This window comes from the organism of the source record quoted next, unplaced genomic scaffold, assembly GCF_019419815.1.
Source record: "Pyrus x bretschneideri cultivar Hongxiangsu unplaced genomic scaffold, Pyrus_bretschneideri_v1 Contig57, whole genome shotgun sequence".
In the NCBI taxonomy this organism is placed as follows: domain Eukaryota; kingdom Viridiplantae; phylum Streptophyta; class Magnoliopsida; order Rosales; family Rosaceae; genus Pyrus; species Pyrus x bretschneideri.
Window position 1 is genome coordinate 2076198 of NW_025999795.1, and position 20417 is coordinate 2096614.

A 20417-nucleotide genomic window follows, 5' to 3' on the forward strand; every position below is an offset into this window, starting at 1 on the left:
CGAGAGAACAATCGCATTCTTCGACAGCTTTGGCGGCATTGATTTGATAGTTCGGCGTCCCAATGTCGTTCTCTAAGAATTCCCTATATCTAGACCCTCCCTTGCACGAGAAATTTTTAGGTGTGCCGGGAACACCATGCCACGTGGTGTTCCTTCACACATTAGGATTTAGTTTTATTTATTTATTGAAATAAAAAATTGAAGTATATTCAAAATGTCAAATCCTAATGTGTGAGGGAACACCACGTGACATGGTGTTCCCGGCACACCTAAAAATTTCTCCCCTTGCACAAAGAAAGATCTGAAAACAATCGCCCTCTTGACTACTCAGAAACTGAAGCCCTTGTAGCTAGCCCAAATAACAAATGTGTATTCAATTGAGATTTTTATGATTTTAATGGATTTATAAATTTATGGATTTTGATAGAATTTATTTAATTAATTTTTTGAGATTCTATGTAAAATTTTGAGTGAAATCCTTTGAATTTTCAAGAAAGATGTGAGATTTTAGAATTCTTAAGATACATTACGAAATATCTCAAATTTCCTCGAATTCTTCAACTTTTTATAATTCTTTAAAATTAATTTTTAATTGAATACACATGGAATATTATAAACTAGCATTTAAAATTTTGATTGAATACCTAAACTTTCAGAGAATCACTTAAAATCCTGATTGAATACCTCTAAATTTGTAAAAAAAATTAAAATCTCTCAAAATCTCAATTGAATACCCCGCTATAAAATTACAATTCTAATAGGATAATATATAGTCTAAGAGATATAGCATGATAGGATTTATACGATTACATTCCTAATCTAATAGTACTGCATATATGTGGATATATATATATATATATGTATATATATATTAGTGTAACCCGAACGATCGATCAATAAGATTTGAAGTATTCAGCCATTCGTTTTGCTACTACTATGGCGGATGATGGTGGAGAATTGTTGATCTTCTCCTCCAACTATGAAGATATAATCGTCGAGATACTTTCATGGCTACCGGTTATATCTCTCCTCCGATTCTGTTGTGTATGCAAGTCATGGCGTGCCTTAATCTCCACTTCCGATTTCATCACCAAGCACCTAGGACGTACCAACTACAACGATAACAATAAGAATATCTTGATCATCTTTGAACGTCCCTTTCGACTTTCCCGTCACTTTTGTGATCCCCCATCTCGATTTCCCCAAATCGTAGACTACCTATCACTGAAGAAGAAGAACGTTGTCTCCAGCGTCTCCGCCTCCGAGTCTGCAGCAGCAATACGTAGAGACCTTGAAGATGAATTTCCAGATGATACTAGTCTCAAGGATTCAACCCTTGTGGGTTCTTGCAATGGCCTCATCTGCCTACTACTTGAACCTCCACGTGATGACTGGTCTCACTCGTACAGAAAACGGTATGAAAACAAAAGACTTCTCTTGTGGAACCCTAGTACCAGAACAGCCCGTAAGCTACCAGACATCGATTTTTTGCCTTCGAGCCCAAGTTTTTATGGATTCGGCTATGATTCCACCACTCAAGACTACAAGGTCCTTTTGGGCGGTTTTGATTATCCCGCTGAAAGAAAATTGGTTGCAATCTTTGCACTTAAAACGGGTTCATGGAAGATTGTTAGTGAAAGCTACCTCCAGGTTTCCGACATAAACATGCGAGGGTGCTTCTTAAATGGAGCTCTACATTGGACTGATATGAACTCTACGAATACTGGAACAACAATCAGGTCCTTTGATTTCGCACAGGAGAAATTTCGTTTCTTTTCCCATATTAAGCATAAAGGATGTTCCATGTGGACGGGAGTGGGAACTACTGGAGATCGTCTCTTCTTTCACACTTCCTGCATTGATCAGTTAAATCATCCTGCTGACTTGGAGTACGTCTTCACCATATGGGTGATGATGGAATATGGGGTCGATCAATCTTGGACTATTTTGGCGAAAATTCGTCCGGAGATTTTCCCTCCAAAAGTGAAGTGGTTGAAGCTTATATCCATTATGGAAGACGATGATGAAGTTTTGATGGAATCGAGTAAAGGTGACTTGATATTATATATACCGGAACAAGACATTTGCAGGATTGTACTCGACACTCCTGCCCGGAACGCACAAGTGGTAAAGTACGTGGAAACTTTGGTTTTACCGGTCATTGGCGGCGGATAGCTCATGCTTTGATTTGAAGCATACCAGCTGGTATTATGAGCCTTTCCTTTGCTTTGCTCTTTCTATTAATGTAACAATACAACGTAATTGTCGTACATATTAAGATACTGGCTATTATCCATTGTTATTTACTCCTTTCATGATCATGTACATTTGTGTGCAGTGTGTATACCTAGCCCGATCGATGCAAATCCAAGCTGCATTTGTGCATACATATAGTTGTGGAAGAGAATGAGATCTGTTAGTGTAGGGAAAACCAAATATTGAAACATGCGTGTTTACCTTCATCAGATTGTTTACATATAGTTCTGGAAGAGAATGAATGAGTTTGAAAATTTATACATTATCTGCATTCCTGTGGAAGTTTCTGTAGTAGAAGTAATTAGATCCAACAAGACACGAAACCTTGAAAATTAATCCCGACCGACCGGTGCCGTTACTCTAGAAGTATACAAGCATTTCCATCTTCGCAACGTACAATAAGCATTTTGGTATGAAGCTTAGAAGGGGTTCTCAAAGGCTTGCTTGTGGAAGCTTGATATCTCTGAAGCACATGATGACAATAATAAGTGGAGCCACATGTAACAACAACTTACCTGTAATCTGAATGTACATTCTTTTCTCGTTTTCCACTCTTTACGAGAGTGAGAAAGGAACAAGATAATTAGTCTTCGTGACATACAAGTTCTTCTCCACGTATATGTTTAATACAAATGAAAGAGTTTTTGTTGTGACAGTGCTAATAGCTAGAGTAGACCAATGAGGACGTTGAATACGGAAGCATAATGGAATATTCAGAAGCACCTTCCCCTTATAAGTTAGTTTGTAGGAGTAATATCTCCCCATGCTATCCAACTTGTATTGCTAGCACGTAACCACGGACTTGATGGAATTATGTCTATGATAACATGATAAGGAAGCTATAAAAGGGAGGTGACCCTAAGCCAATAAGGTTTTCCGTTCCTCAAAAGTTGGGGAAGAGCGCCTATCGTACATAGTCTTACTCTTGCTTTGCAAAGAGACTGTTTTCACGCCTAGAACCTATGACTTTTCAATTACAAAAGAGCAATATTTTGTTGCACCAAAGCTCACCCCAACATAAGAGGGTCATATATAAATAATGGGTTTGCTAGAAAATCATGAGGTATAGTGAAGGCATAAGTGATTGGTTAGACACAATCCACTCCAATAATTTAAGATTGCGACATAATTAGAGCATATGCCATTATTTTATGATTCTAATTAGTCCATCATTTGTACCAAATACCACACTCAAATCCAACCGGAGTTTGATAATATTTTGTGCAAATAACGACAATCGTTCCACCAAAATAAAAAACTTGGTTTACATCAAAAGTATAAACGACAATCACACAAATGTTTTTGAGAATGTGAGGACTCAATCAGTGGATGCCATCTAGCATGGCCCTATAAGAAGAGTCAACTTTCTTTCATCCTTATCCATTAAACAAACAATATTAGTCGCTATAATGAAGGATTAAGAACCACTAATGCGGGTCATTAGCTGCATGTCTACCTACCTCTGTGTGCCATCTTGTTGTCTATAAAGTTTTGAATGTTGTAACTGGAGAATTACCCTGGTAATTAGGGTTTTTTTTTCCATTTCTAATTCATAATATTCCGAGACTTTTTTTTTTTCTTTTTTTTTTTAGTGTAAAATAACGTCTATATAAATAAATTTTTTTTTAGTGTAACGACTAAACCTCCATGTGATATTGCTTACCTACTGATGATGTTATATTAAGTGAACTTGTTTTATCTACTGAGGACACAATTATATGATATCGACAAAAAGTAGCATAATGGGCTGTTTAAGAGCTTTTTGACAACCTTCTTTTTCAAATTCTAGTTTCAGAGATAAATTCTATCTATAGAATCTTAACCATGATTATAAATTTATAAAATCTTAACCATGACTATAAATCTATAGTACTTTATAATTTATATATCATTTTATTTTGTAATTTATGATTTCTGATATAATTATATAGTTTTTTTTTTAACTTATATATTATATAATATATTTAATTAAACTAAAAAAAAAATCCCCAAGGCCTCATCTAATCCTCTAGACGGTATGTTTTTATTTGTCTCGACTAGCAGCTAGCGACTTTTTGACATTGGCCGAAGGCTGCTAATCGAGTGAAGCCAACCCAATTAGAAGCTAACAACCACACGCTTGCCTTCCCCAATAAGAAGGCGAGTACACCCATTGAGAGTACACAGAAAAACGCAATTAAAACGTAAGATGCCCCCATTAGTCCAAGACAACTCCCAAGGCCACAAATCAGACCCCCTCCACTAGCACTCCACGTGGCTTGATCCTACCCATGCGATCTATCACCGAGAGAAATTTTTAATTGTGACAGGAATACGAATGGTACACCACGTGTTTTTATGTAAGTGGTAGGAAATTTTATTTGTTAAATTATTAATTTTTTAATACACATATTCCCCAATTTATATAATGACATATGATACACCACCTCTCATATGCCAATCACATTGAAAAATCTTCTCATCGCCCCCAGGCACTCAAAAATATCTACCACGTCGGGCCCGCCCTGCCAGCTGTCCTCACCCAAAAAATCTCCCGGGAAAAAAGAGATTTCTTTTAATTTGGACCACCAGATGCCGAAGCCAATGACGCCGCGCCTTCTGATCAATCTATGGCCACTTGTCTTCGATTGGGTTGATGACGTGGCAGACCGGCCCCACCGCAACAGGGCCGTAGATATTTTCCTACCCACTGGTAGGCTGAGATATTTTTCACCGTTAGATTGATTGGGAATCGGCATCTTCGCCGTCCGATTGATTTGGGGCTAGAAGTTTCAGATATTTTTACGGACAAAAAGGTCTGAACATTGAGCTAAAAAGGATGAGAAGACATTGAGAGAATTTCCCAAACTCTCAAGCATCACTGAGACATTGCGACGCTCTGTTTCCTCCGGTGGGTGCAAATAGAAATTTAGAGAGAAATGGGCGAGGTGGGTATCAATAGCGAGGACGTGGAGGCGAGGCTGCGAGCAGAGGCGGAGAAGAAGGACGGCGGCGAGTGCGACTCTTCCGTCGGGACGATGCGGTGGGAGAAGCTGCTGCCGACGATGAACATGCGGGTGTTGCTTGTGGAAGCTGATGACTCCACCAGGCATATTATAGCTGTGCTTCTCAGGAAATGTAGCTACAGAGGTTAGTGGGGTTTGCTTTAATTTGCTTAAAGTTTTTGTTTTGATGGAATTTATAGCGGATTCTGCTGAATGATGATCTGGGATTTTGTTTAATTTAATTAAAGTTTCGGTTTTGATGGATTTTGTGGCGGATCTTGATGAATGATGAACTGGGTTTTTGTTTATTTGGCGATTTTTGGGTGGATTTTTAGGTGTTTGAATTTTTATGATCCCGTCAGTTGGATTCTTTGCTGCTTTTCTCTTTTTAATATATTACCTTGTTGGATGAGAAAAAAAAAGGAAAGATTTTGGATGAGGAATTGAAGATTATTGTTGAATTAGCATGAAGTTGAAGCTTTTATATTGGGCTTATCTTAATGGAAAGAAACATAGGCTAGTTATAGAAATGGATGTAAAGTCTGTAAGGTCAACTATATATTGTGTGTTCTTTAAATCTTTTAAGTTTGCATTCATACCAAATTGTTAAGCAATTAAAAGGCTGTAAATTTTATAATTTAACGATATCGATGAAGGCGTTTAGCACTAGTTACATAAACAGAATGATTTCTTTTTTTACTGTCACTTGTTTTGAGTTCAGTGAACAAAGGAATTAATGGTTAAAGTCACTCGCTTTGGCCTTCATTCGTTATTGACGAAAAGGATTATATATTCTGCTTAAGCATGAATGTTTTGAACTGTTCTTATGAAGGCTCCTGTTTTTTGTTTGAGCAGTTGCTGCTGTAGCTGATGGCTTAAAGGCTTGGGAGATACTGAAGGCAAGGCCTCATAACATAGACCTGATACTGACAGAGGTCGATCTGCCATCGATATCTGGATTTGCTTTGCTTACGCTAATCATGGAGCACGAGATCTGCAAAAATATTCCTGTTATAAGTACGATACGAAGAACAAATAAACGTGGATTTTGATTAATAACTGATTTGATTTTTCATAATGGTGGTGCTTAACAAATTTGCTCTTCTTTTGTGATCTTGCAGTGATGTCCTCTCAGGATTCAATTAGTACGGTTTTCAAATGCATGACGAGAGGCGTTTCTGACTATCTAGTCAAGCCTATTAGGAAGAATGAGCTGACAAATCTATGGCAGCATGTTTGGAGAAGACAATCTGTATGCCTGCTCAACTTTCTGTTCTGTTCTTTGGTTTAGCTTGTAATTTTTGTTGTATGGTTTCTGAACAAACCTAAATTTTATTGTCTGTCAGTTAGCCCGAAATGCCCCCCTTAATGAGAGTGTTGGACAACAAAAGATCAAAGCCACTTGCGAAAACGATGGTGCAAGCAATCATTCAAGTGGCTATATGGCACGTGTTAACGAGGACATGGGAAAAGGGACCGATTCTCAGGTTCGTGTTTTATAATTTCTAAATGGCACAGAAAAAGCATTCTTAGCATGCATTTGAATTCTAACAGTGTAGATTTTTTATGACTATCCTATCATAATGCTTCAAATGCTTGATGATAGGAACTTCCTTTCAATTTAGGTTGAATTTTTCAGTAGACTGACTGTACGATTTATTCTCTTGCAGAGCTCTTGTACAAAGCCAGACTTCGAAACTGAGAATGCCCCTGTGGATAAGCAAATACAGGGAAAAACTTCTCTTGGTGACTTGAGAATGAAGAAAGATGAAGCACACGCCAATTTTGGCAAGAAATTTCTTACGCATGGAAATGCAGCTAGAGGTTTAACATCTATACCTTTCCATTTTATTAGCTTCTTGTCTGTTCAGCTATGTAGGAAGGCCTGCTAACATTTTATGATTGTATCAATCCAATTAGGAACAACTGAGGCTGCCGATGAAATCACTGACACAGCAGTTTCACCAGGCGAGGGTGCCAAGGCAGAAAGTCAGAGGAGGGATGATAATATGACTAGTGAAGCTTGTGACAATAACGATCTACTTGTCAACTCTTCTAGAGATATCACTGACTTCATTGGAGCATTCAGTAAATATCCAAGTAGCAACCACAGAAATTCTTCTTCAAGTAATGCACCTCGCATGTTTGATTCTGCTCCACAATTGGATCTGTCCTTGAGAAGACCTGACTCCAGTGGCTTTAAGAATCGAGTTACTGAGAAAAGGCACGCCCTTGGCCACTCTGATGCTTCTGCCTTTTCAAGGTGAGTTTCCATTTTGTACACTTGGAATTTGGGGACTTGTGCACATCAGTTTTACTCTTCCACTGGACTTATTTTCTATATCAATTAACGATCTGTCTTGCAGATACATCAACAAGCCAATGCAGCCCCAGAAAACTTCACTGTGTGATCAGCAAAAGGCATATGAAACTACGTGCGAGAAGCAAACATCTAATACCAATGCTGATTGTGGTACTCCTGCTACAACTTTTAGTACTCCCAGGAGTATTATTACTCTAGCTACCGGTCAATCTAACCAATCCGAAGTTGGAATGTCATGCCCTGAGCAGAGACTATTTCCTCTTCCAGTTCCCGTGAAAGGCATAAGGGTTAACAATCTAAGCAATGGGTATGGTACGGTACTGCCTCCAATGTTTTGTGCACAATCAAGTCCATCACCAATTGCTAGTTCAGCTGCCCAGCAGGAACCCTCATTCCTAATGAATACATTTTACCCCGCAAATCTTCAAACAGATAAATCTGAGAAAGTATATGGCACTCTTTATCAAAATGCCAAAGTTACAATGGACCAAGCAATGCAGAATCAGGATCAGAGATTCAATGAGGATCGAGGGCATATGTCCTCAGCAACCGATCAAAGTGCAAGTAACAGTTTCTGTAATGGCAATACAGGTCATCTCAGTAGCAAGGGGTATGGAAGTGCTTGTGGAAGCAACAATGTTGATCAGGTGGCTATGTTTAGGGCTGCTCCAGAGCACAAGAACGAAGACAGTTTCTTTAATCAAAACGGAAATTCTCATCGATCCATCCAAAGAGAAGCAGCTCTAAACAAGTTCCGCTTGAAGCGCAAAGATAGATGCTATGACAAGAAGGTACATCACTATCTTTGTCAACCTTTCTCTCATTGTTCTCATTTTTACTACTATTTCTGCCTCTCGTACCCTAGCCCCCAAAGAAACTCGCATTTTAACATGAGATGTTTCATTTTTCAGGTTCGCTACGAGAGCAGAAAGAAACTCGCCGAGCAGCGCCCCAGAATAAAAGGGCAGTTTGTTCGTCAAGCGAGTACTGATCCTTCACCTGCAGACACTGATGGCAATACATATGAGGGTTAACTACTTAGAGTTTCTTGTACTTCAAGTTAAGATGGCGGATGGGTAGAGTATATAGCTTTGTTACACCGTTTTTCAGTTTTTGATGCCAAGAAACACAGGTGAGGAGAATAGTACAGGCCTGAAGAAGCTTCTGACATCAGTTTTACATTCATCTTTCAAGTATATATGTATCAACTTATTTTACCAATGTATCCTCTGTAAAATGGGGTTGTATATTTTTCTGCCTAGGGATGTTTTAGTCATTGTATTTTTGTTTGTTATAACATAGGTTTGTTCATTCAAGATTTCAAATCTCAGTGGGTATACAAACTTCATTTGATCATTGCTTGTGTTATTATCACTAACAATATATTTTGAATGAACCCTATTAGGTATTAGGTATAAGTTGTATATTAACGACGTTTTACTACCCCTTTGTTAACATCAAGTGCCCCATTATGAGGTTGCAAAGAATCCACGTCGGAAAGTTTAAAAGCTTTGTAAGCTGTTATAAGGAGTTGAGCTACTTACCTATTATTGATTAGTTTTTGAGTCAAACTTCAACTTCTTTTACAAGATCAAAACAGGTTCAAACATGTATCAGCTTGCAAGCTGTTATAAGAGTTGAGCTACTTACCTATTACTGATTAGTTTTTTGGTTGAACTTTAACTTCTTTCACAACATCAAACATGGTCATCCATATGTTAGGCTTAAAATGTTGCCACACGTGAATTACGTCATGCTGGCTACTTTCTATACCTGCTCATTCCGTAAACAAATAAGCATTAGTTGTTTTTGTACATTTCAATTCTGAATGTGGTGAGCAAAAACTGAGTGCTCCAGTCCACTGCAGCTTGAATTCATAAACATCATTTTCTACCAACCTATGGATATAGATAGATACGTCGTCGTCTTGGATACAGCCTACGATTACTTGCATGCTGTCCAAAAACAAAAGGCCTTGTCAAAGTCGTCAGTGTCCACAAATTGATGATTGCCTTCTCTCTTTCCCCACTAATTGTGGTAGGTAATTTCCCAACTTGGAAACAAGTCTTGGTTTATAGGCAACTCAACTCAAAGGCACGTTACATCTTTTTCTAGTACGAAAATATGGCTTTGTCAATAATTCATAGCATCACTAATGCATGCCGTGCTTAAGTTGTGCAGTGCATTAGTTGAAATAATGCATGGGATATATTTGCAGATGTTGGGATAGAAAGATACGGATGCAAATGAACATATGGTCTTCGCCACCACCAATTTGCAGGAATATCATATGGTTATCTTCCCAATGCAATCATTCTAGGCCCAACTAAACCAGCGAAAAACTCAGTATGTCATTGCGACAGTATCTCAAATCAATCCACATTGTCGTGTATTTAATTTTTTTTATGTATACGGTGACATCTCAGGTATAAGTAAATTTTAGGAAAAGATGGGTCTTTCATTTTCTCTTACAACAACCACACCCCCTCCCCCCCCCTCTCCATGTCTGTGTTTGTATCGACATGGCAACTTCTTCATTAGTGACACACCTACCGAAGTTTCTCTTCGTCCTCCAGTTCATCAATGACTCAACACACTCTATTAGCCTGGATTGGCTGAATATGATGGTGGTGGAACCAGAGGGCTACTATCATACGCCCCCAGAAGAACATGTTTATCTCTAAACAATCAGTGAAATATAAAAACCCTAAATCTTTTTTTTTTCCTTTTTCCCTATTATAATCAAAGTCATAAAGGAACTTTCTTTTTCGGACCCAGATGGAAGAAATAAGCAAAATTTAAGAGGAAAAAAGACTAGTCAGATGAGTGGATGAGAAATCACTCAAGTGAAAAGTTCCAATAAACCAAAAAACAAAGTACCTCCCAGCTTTCAAACAATTGAACATCAACTGTATAATATTCTCTTCAAGATTCTTAACAAGAGGGTCCCTCCTAATAATGAACCAAATCATAATACAAAACAAAGCCAAGCCTTAGTTTAGGTTGAGTTTCACTTTGATATCGTAGACATATGTATAGTCAAGTTGACCAGAATAGTGTGCTTTCCATGACGCTCAAGTTTGAATCATCTCCTAATAATTTAGACGTGATTAGAATATCTTTCGAATAAAAAAATATGCTGGGGCTCATCAACTAACAGTCTTGTGGCATTTTCTTAACTAAAAACAACACCTGCATAAAAAGACATAATAAACCCAAGAACATGAATGATTGGTGATGTCTCCCAGTGGCTTCCAAAAAGCCTGTTTATAGATTCTCCATGTCTTCTCTCCTTATGAACTCTTTCCGGTGAATATATTTGAAAACTCCCTCTCTCTGATTGTGTTTAGACTTTAGACCCTAGTTAAGCAAGATTTTCGCTGTCAATTAATCATATCTTAATCCCTAATCTCAAAGTTTTAATGATTAATCTTCCATTTACTAGAACAAGGGAGGACAAAGCTGAGGAGAGGTGTGGGAGGGCTGCCACTAGGCTATATTGCACCATTTTCTTCTCACTCGCATTCAATCAATAAGACAGGCTATATCTTATTGCTCTTTTAAAAGCCTTCACTTTCCTCTCAATTATTCCAAAAGTGCTTCCCAATCTCTGATTCTGGCTAAGATTGATCGACAGAGATATCCCCAGTATCATCTGTCTGCTTTTGAATTTTGATCATCATCATCATGGTACCCTATATATATTTTTACATTATATTTCTTGGTAAAGCATAAAAAGGTATAAGAAGCGTCCATAATTTCAACTTTTGAAACTTTGTTGCATGGCACACATGCACATTCATGAATCACCATGCATATCTTGAGACCTACTCAATGATGTATATTCCCGCATATATATATATATATATATATATACATATATATATTTCTTTTTCTCAACAAGAAGACAACATCCGTGTAAGTCAATTGACCTAACCTTCGTTTACACATCAATGTTACGTGCATGGATATTGACAATAATATGAACAACCTAGAATATTCATGATTAATCAAGACAGATGATGGATGGTCTATTGGTTTGATTACTCTATTTTCCAAATTAACAAGAACTTTTCCACCCTAACCCTAAGTCGTAAGTTGTTTAGGACTCTTAAGCCGCAAAGGGGTTTACTTGAACCAGCACAATTTCCTATGTTTTCATGTCGTTTTCAAGCAGCACTACTATTTCCTTCATGCAAACTTTTGCATTTGCAAGTTAGTAAATAGACATATATATAGAAATGCAATTTGCTTTTAGGAAAAGGCTAAGCTCTTCACCTCACGGTCCATCCCATTCGTGAATCATCCCAAAAGTACCCTATCTGATGTGCTGCGTCGATCCACAGCAAGGCACATCAACCACGAAGCATGATCAACCATTCAACATCGATCAACAGGTGTACAATGATCCAACTGTTGATATATGTGCATGATTTTACATAAACATGTAATATTTTCTCTTTGTTTTTGGATACTTAAGTATGTTATGTTGCTGACTATCAATTGATCTAATGTCACACACACACACACACATATATATAGGTATATATATTCGAATACATGCTACTACCTGACAATAGTACAGATTCACGGTCGTATAGTATAAGATTTTTTCAATCACCTTTTTAAAGTAGAAGCGTAGAAGTTTACAAGCAAATACATAACTTACAGCCCCTTCCCACCACAATATGAGGAAGCTGCCAGTCAAAAGTCCCAGAGAGAGCAAAATTATTGCTACTTTTTGCGCCCTTTATTAACCCCGTCACATCCCTCCCCTCTTGCTTAACCCTGGAAACCTCCTCTCTCTCTCTCTAACTCTCTCTTTCTCTCTCTCTTCTCTCTTTCTCTCTCCCCCCCTCTAACTCTCTCTCTCTAAATATTTGTAGCTCCAAATGTCTCAAGCCCTAAATTATTGCTACTTTTTGCTCCCTTTATTAACCCCGTCACCTCCCTCCCCTCTTACTTAACCCTGGAAACCTCCTCTCTCTCTCTCTCTCTCTCTCTCTTTCTCTCTCTCTAACTCTCTCTTTCTCTCTTTCTCTCTCCCTCTAACTCTCTCTCTCTAAATATTTGTAGCTCCAAATGTCTCCAGCCCTCACAAAATCTCCTAAACACTGTGGCAACAAACACGGACTTAACATTTGCAAGCTCTACAAGAATCTTTTATTACTATTCTCTACATTTGCCACCACAATTCTCTCCATAATACTAGTCGTTTGGCTTATCCTCCGCCCCACGAAACCCGAGTTCTCCCTCAAGGAAGCCGATATCTACCAGCTCAACCTCTCCAGCAGCTACCTTCTCAACTCCTCCGTCCAACTCACCCTACTTTCAAAAAACCCTAATCAGAAAGTCGGGATTTACTACGACGAGCTTCAAGTCTATGCTGCATACAAGGGCCAGCAAATCACTGTCTACACTTCTCTTCCTCCGTTTTACCAAGGACATGAAGACAGTAACATCTTGACAGCTTCTTTGGTGGGAATCGGTCTGCCAGTGGGTCCCTCTTTCGGTTATGAAATGGGACGTGATCAAACGGCTGGTAGACTGGTTTTGAATCTCAAAGTGTTCGGACGGCTTCGATGGAAGGTCGGAGCTTGGGTTTCCGGTAAGTATAGGGTCAACGTAGATTGTCTTGCTGTCATGGCTTTTGGTCCTTCTGTTCCAACTGGTCCTCTCACTACAAGGCAGGGGACTCAGTGTTCTACCAACGTCTGAATTGCGAGAGAAACTTACCTACATCATGCTTGGGATAACGCCGTAGTGGCATAGAGAAGTTCTTCCTTGGACTACAAAGACTACTTCGTACTACTATATGTTTGTTGTTTGGTTCTTGAATATTTGCTTGGTCATGTTTGTTGATCTTTTGTTCTGCACTTAAGTGCTTGTAAATTTGAGCCAATCATATGATTGATATATAGGACTGGAAGTAATGATCATATATGAGTGAGAATGATAAGCTTGCTCAATTGTACCATTGATCTTATCTTCTTTTTATTTTCTTTACAATACAAGCAATACTGAGTGAGAATGAACTCAAAAACAGAACCTCGACTGTAACGATGAATATGCTCGAAAAGTGATGCGGGTAGAAAACATAGAAAATGAAGATCATGTTCTCATAGATTCTTTTTCAATAGTGGGTTTTGGTGGTAGTTTTGTGGGGAGGAGAAAAGGAAAGAGATTGAGGGGTAAAAGGACATAAAAGAGTAGTGATATTTTATAGCTAAAGCCAAACTCCCGGATGTCTAAGCAAAAATGACAAAACCCCTCAAATTTTTCGCATTTGGTTGCCTTTTCGTAACAAGACCTTTTGCCTTATGGTTCTACGTGTCTTCATCCCTTATTCGTTGTTCGATATTTCTTTCCGTTTTCCTCTCTTGCATACCTCGAGTTAGTTCGTTTGTCGCCGCCTATTTCTATTCGCCTGGGATTTTATTTTCTGTCGTTGTGCTGCTTCGTTGATTTTGTTGTTCTTCGATTACTTATCAGAATTGTTAATTTCGGCCTTTTTTTGGTTCGATTGGAATTATTTTTTGGCTGATTTGATCACTGTTTGCAAGTAAGTGTTGTATGTTTCTCACCGAACTAGGTTTCAATTTTCTACGTTTTCTTAGATGGTTTTTTAGAATATCTGATGTGGTTTGGTTTTTGGTTTCAGAAATTTGTACCAATTTGGTTTCGATTGGAATTTCTGGGCTCATCTAATCCAACATTTCCAGGTGAGAAAGTTGCTTAAATTTTGATCTTTATTGAACTCAGGTAAGCTTCTTCAGTATTTCAGATTGATTTGAAGGAATTTTTTGCCCAGAAAAGCTAGGGTTTTCTGGTAAGTTTTTCAAGTCTTACATCTTGGGGGTTTTGTTTTGTTCAAATATGGGGTTTTGTGATTTTGGATCTATAAATGAATTGAAATTTCTTTTTTTTTTATTTCACCTCCCACTTAGAACCTGATACTCGGTGACCTTTAGAGCAGCTTCATTCTCTCTTCTTCTCCGACCATGGTTGCTGATCCACAGGGCATCAAGGTGAGTTTGATATTGGCCATATTTTTTAGCTTTGTCAGTGCATCTAATTTATTTTTTTGGATTGGTGGTTTTCAATTTGGGGATGAATATTGTGTTTAAAGCACATGTCGTTCTGACCTTTTCGTTTATGAGGAACAAACACGCCTGCTTATTTAAGAGCCAAACTGTTTAAGTTGCTGAAGGTGCTGACCAAGTGGTGTTAAAAAGGTCTTCCATTATAATTCCCGCCTGATTAATCTTATTCCATCTTGAGATTGGATGTTCTGTTGTAATGTCCATGAGATTGAGTCAAAAGCTCCACCATTTCAAATTATTTCCCATGTAAATATTGAGAAGAAAAGAAAACAAGTTTGAAATTTTGTTGTAATAATTGGTGAGAAAATGATATTAGAAAGTGTGTAATTTGGGAGAGAGGTCGCAGTTGGTAGGAATAAAAGGAGATAAAAAGAGGTTGTAGTTGGTAGGAATAAAAGGAGATAAAAAGATTAAACTTGATGATATTTACAGTGTAAAAAAAGAATTGGTTTTGCTTACAAATGAGGAACTTAGTCCACTGGTGTCAAATGCAGTAAAAATGTTTTTGATGGGAATTAGCAAAATGGTTAGGCTAAATCTTGAGAAAATTTGAATTTTTTTTGGTATTTGGCAGACATTTTTAAGTGATTTTTATGGATTTTTTTATTGTTGCTGCAAGTACAGATCATTTGATGAGTATGAAGGGTAGAAGTTGCTTAGAACCAGTTCAAGCTCTAATCATTTAGCAATCAAATATCCTCAGTCATAGGTTTGGGCCTTACCTTGTGTATTTTAATGTTTGTTTTATACCATTTCCTACATTGTTTTGTTGTTTTAGGTTGTAGATGAAATGTAAAGTGTTATTTATTCCAAGTAAAATTAAAAAGGAAACTAGGTCCCCTTCAAAATGCATGGAATAAGCCTATGGGTTTTAACTTGGTTCTTAAATTATTTTTTCAGTGATAAAATCAATTATCAATGTTTACATCATTTGTCAAGTGATGAATAAGTTGACATATTATATTTATTACTTAACTTTTGTTATTAAATTGTGAGTTTGACTGTACAAATCCTTCATTAATCTTTCTTTTATGTGGAGGCCAAATCACAGGAAGTTTTACTCTTTTTTTATGGATAATTTGAAGTCTTTTATGCAAATTGCAAGTTATTTTTACTTTATTTGATATTTAACATTCTAAATTACATTTAAACACAGGTACAATGTAACCTTCTTTCTTGAAGATGAGACCGATAATGAGGCAACTACAATGTCTCACAAAAAAGAAAAAAAAAATCATAAGACCTCTTTTTATCAGTGGCAAAAAAAGGTTGCACCCTACTAAATAATATCTTTTCCTATATTTAATCTTTAGTAACAGTCTTTTATACCTTGGAAACATAATTTTTCATATGATTCTTAATCCCGCAGCAACGTGCGGGCAATGTTTTCTAGTTGATAGCTAAAATGCCAACAAGAAAGAAAAGGAGAAACAAAAAGGAGGGAAAATTCATTGTTTTCTTAATCCCGCAGCAACCCTTAACCTTTAATAATCATGTGGACTTGTAACGCATGGAAGCAACGTCGCAGCAGAATCGTTGGGCATAATTCTACCAACCCAACAATGGAAATGAATTTGTCAATTGAACATACATCAGAATGTCCTAATTCCGGTGAAAAAGAATAAACGAAAAATATCTGATAAAGATGTCTGACTAAAATAACTCTAACGCTTGTATCGAAAAATTAAGAAGTTGTACTTCGAATACTTTCTGCAGAGTTCTACACATTAAACTTTACCATTTAAGATATCAAAATGCTTTTAAACTGCAGTTAGTCGACTAATTGACCACTTTGAAACTACAACCTATTATGGAAGAAAATATGACCAAATATGGTTTGCCTTTACAGCCTTTCTGGTAAAGATGCTTTTCACCTTTTACCACCTTCAGTTTCATTAACTTTATGTCAAACTTTTTAGTTCCGTCAATTGGCGAAAGTGTGTTGCAAACCGCGCACCTTTTGTTATCTTTGAATAACTTTCGACCGTTGGATTAAATGATTTAAAGAAGAACAAAAAACAGAAATCAACATGAATTGTGTAGAAGGTAAAGGGAGTGAATAACACAACCCCCGAGACTCCAATCCAATGGCAGCTGAAAGCGGTAATCTATCAAAAATTCTCCCGTGCAGGACAAATCTTGCGAGATCGTAGCCTGTTAACATTCAGATCCGGCAACTACAACGCAAGATTTCTCCCGTGCGCAGTTGCGAAAAGCCATTAGATTATAGCAATTAGAGTGTTTAGCACTTAAGCACGGCCGTCTCTTGGCGTATCTTGCAACACACAAACGCTTCAACTTTCAGTGCGTCCTCAAAAGAAATATCAAAAGTAAAAGTACTTTTTTAACGATACGAAAGATAGCTTGCGTCTCCAACCTGATTAAAAAAAAAAAAAAAAACTTGCATTTCAACATCAATCGAGTAAATTCTGTACAACAACAACACCAACCAAGCTTTAACCAACCAAGCGAAGACATAAACAGGAACTACTGAACTACTTCTCACTGTATACTATTAACCTTCACTGCACCTCTGTCTCCGGCTATAGCAATTTCACCACTTTACAGGCACATATTAGCATTTGTAAACAATGGCCAAATTAACGCAGCAACACTATTTGAACCAAATCTATGCATACTCTATACATAGCCGGGTGGAGAAACCTACTTGTGTTCCGGTAGTTTAAGGGAGGTCAACAAGTATTAGTGTTAGTTATAGTGTTGGATTGAGGCTACTTTATTGTGCTTAGAGTTCAGGCTAAGAAAGGTAGTATACTATATATGATTATTTGGGTCGGGCGAGAAGCCCTCTCCCTTAGAGCAGCTCCAGTGTAGGAAAGGCCTCCAGGGCAACTGTCTATTGAATCCCCTCCAGTGAACAATAACTACCTTTAATAAACAGTAATTGTCTTTTGCATCTCCACCCCTAAACTGAATAACTATGGCAATATGCAATAAAATATTAGTATTTTTTATTTTATAAAATAATAAAAAATAATTTTATTTCAAATTTCGGATATGATTTTTAATCGGTCTCGTTGTACCACATTTCATTAAATAAGAAATTACAACCTAAAGAATTTGAGAAAATATAAAATTGTAGTGTAAGGTGGAAGATAATGTTAATATATTTATAGAAAAATTAAATCTTTTTTTTTTAATTTTTTAATTTTTTTTCGGATTTTTATTAATTCTTTACATTTTTTTATTAATTTTTTACATTTACAAAAAAATTACTTTTTTACATTTTTTTAATATTTTACTTTTTTATTAATTTTATAATATGGCTGACGTTATCCTGACGTCAGCCTTGCATCAACTTGCTCAAGGCACTTGGGCCTGCGATTTGAGCCCGCCCTCTCGCTTGGCCCCCCCCCCCTCAGCCCAATTGCCCGCATGAGTTGGTGCAAGGAGCTAGGACAATTGGATAGAAAAAGTAGCCGGTCCACCGAGCTACTACAAACGCTGGACTTGCTCTTACAGGCGCTTGCAAGTCGCAAGTAACACCTGCCTAGGTCAAGCATTCATTTGTACATCGTCAAATGATCAAAATCATTGGTACAGTATATTGCGGCGATGTTAACTGCTTCCCAAACAACCATTATTGGTCACTCCCTGCTCTCCCATACAGAGCACTTTCCAACCCGAGGCTACTACGGTGAGGGCTCTCTCAGCCCTGATTGACCTCAAAGGGGTTATAGCTGGGGGTGTACGTTTGATAAATCTATCTATTAGTTTGGGTTGAAGCCCTACTCTGCATATGCCCGAACAGACTCCGCCTCTTTTCTTCCTTAAGTTGGTTACTAGCTCGGTTCATTTCGTTCATATGTGACTTGTGTGAGTGAATGATCAACTACCAAGTGAATACAGGAGTTTGACAAAACTGAAAACTGCAAAGAAATCATGCAAATATATAACTAAAGGAAAAGTTATCACAATCACAGTCTCAAACATTGACGAATTTCGTGACATTCACCCGAAAACTGCATCAATCAGTTCGCAATGAACCGAACAAAGACATCAATTATGCAGTATGCACTATATAGCAGCTGAAAGCCTCAAAACAACGTGTTACAGTACAGTATCGTGTAAATTTCAAGTATTTTACAGTATTAACAAGAACTACGTTGTTAATTTGTAAAGAGACAATTTCCTTATATCAAAAGAAACAAAAAAGTTCATCACTTGATCACTAACTAATCAACAATTTAGGGAATCAAGACTAACCCATTTCCAAAAATGCTTCTTGACGTACACAGCCTCGTGAGCAATGCTCATCGCACCGCCATCCGAATACTCGTGCTCCTCCTCGGTGCAAAACTCACCTTCCGGCAAGCCCTCCACCCAAGCATCCACCGAGTGCAGCACATAACACGCCGGCAACCCCGGGTACGACATCGAATGCCGCTCCTCCACCCTCTTCTCATAAGAACCTGGAACAATCTTCACAATTCCGCTGCTTTCCGAATTCAATATTGAACCGAGCTCTTCCATAACCGCCCGGTTCGCCGCCGATTCGTGGTCCTCTCCCGGCTTCATTTTCTCTGACAATGGCCGGCCTCGGCTCCTGACGCTGCCATCCGATAATTCTTGGTGGGATTCCACCAAAATCCAGGATTTATTGTCGATGATCCGTACCGTCACAACCTGAACCGTTCGAACCGGAGGGGATGAATGGCTAAAGAGCTTTCGCCTTGGGAGAGCTCGAGCCAGAGGTTGTGGACGTTCTTGGTCCCGGGTTTGACCCCCCAAGAGGCCAGAGAATCGGAGAGCAATCGAGGCTTGAGCCACTCGGAGAGGGACTGTGGGGTGGGGAAGCGCTGCTGCTGCTGGCGGAGGGACATGGTGGGGATTTTGAATAGGCGCCGAGGGTGGGAAGGAAGATGGAGAAATGGGGTTTTGGAGAGGAGGAAGCAGATGGAGAGCCCCGTCAGGAGGAGATCGGGTAGCGTTTGGAGGTTGTTGCTGACTACTTCTTGCGGCGACATGTCAACAATTGCGAAGATGATGATAACAAATGACAATTGGAGGTATTTGTTGTGGGCGAAGGGGCGATGAAATTTTGGTGATCAGCTCCATTCTTCTCTTCGAACTGAGTCAACACCGAAGATGGAGAAGAGTCAAGACGAAATGAGGAAAAGGGTTGTGTTGGTGTTTGTTGGGGAAAAAATAAGAGGTGGGAATTTGAGCATATCAACTAAGATGAAACAATAGGCCTCCAAGAAAACAGACAACAACAACAATCAAATTTTATTTCACTAAGTATGATCGGTTTAATGAATACTAGAATGTTACTGCTCTTAACTCTGCGCCAAATCTTCCGTTAACTTCAAATATTTCATATATTTTCTTAAATCTCATTCTAAGTTTTTATCTGTGCCTTTGTTCCTTCAAGAAACCATTTTACAAATTTAACAAAGGAAAAAGATTTAGACGGCTCAAAGTTTCTTGAGAGCATTGGTCATTGGGCATGTTTATTCATTTATGAAAGGATGGATTAATGAATAAGAATGATACCAGTTGTTCAGCCATGAAATAAACAATTCTCTGGGAATTTTATATCTAATTGATTTAGTATTAATTGATTTTTATTGCTTGTGTGCGTCAATAAAGGCCTGATGTGTCATGAAAAATAAGAATAATACGTTATCATTTTAAGAAGAGGTTCTTGTATGAGATCACCGTTGGTGTTGAGCTATGAGTATTGTGAGAGGGGTAGGGCACATGGAATCGGGTGAACATAAAAAAAAA

The 20417-nt window shown here is 38.0% G+C and overlaps 3 protein-coding genes and 1 pseudogene across 3 annotated transcripts; 3 read left to right on the top strand and 1 right to left on the bottom strand.

Moving 5' to 3' along the window:
- The first annotated feature begins 936 nt into the window (after positions 1–936).
- On the top strand, positions 937–16017 carry LOC103958030 (F-box/kelch-repeat protein At3g23880-like). The gene is made up of 7 exons (XM_048571027.1): positions 937–1739; positions 14056–14059; positions 14225–14285; positions 14375–14392; positions 14511–14591; positions 15291–15375; positions 15823–16017. Exons 1-5 carry the CDS (start codon positions 937–939, stop codon positions 14525–14527), a joined length of 903 nt encoding a protein of 300 aa, XP_048426984.1. The 3' UTR covers positions 14528–14591; positions 15291–15375; positions 15823–16017.
- On the top strand, positions 5063–8919 carry LOC103943360 (two-component response regulator-like APRR5). The gene is made up of 8 exons (XM_009353645.3): positions 5063–5385; positions 6096–6257; positions 6362–6492; positions 6587–6727; positions 6911–7064; positions 7161–7503; positions 7607–8354; positions 8475–8919. Exons 1-8 carry the CDS (start codon positions 5175–5177, stop codon positions 8595–8597), a joined length of 2013 nt encoding a protein of 670 aa, XP_009351920.1. The 5' UTR covers positions 5063–5174; the 3' UTR covers positions 8598–8919.
- Positions 12364–13540, top strand: LOC103943359 (NDR1/HIN1-like protein 26). Its single transcript, XM_018646497.2, has one exon. It carries the CDS (start codon positions 12646–12648, stop codon positions 13279–13281), a length of 636 nt encoding a protein of 211 aa, XP_018502013.1. The 5' UTR covers positions 12364–12645; the 3' UTR covers positions 13282–13540.
- A 2665-nt stretch (positions 16018–18682) lies between the features above and the next one.
- Positions 18683–19809, bottom strand: LOC103943358 (annotated as a pseudogene).
- Between the last annotated feature and the right edge of the window lie 608 nt (positions 19810–20417).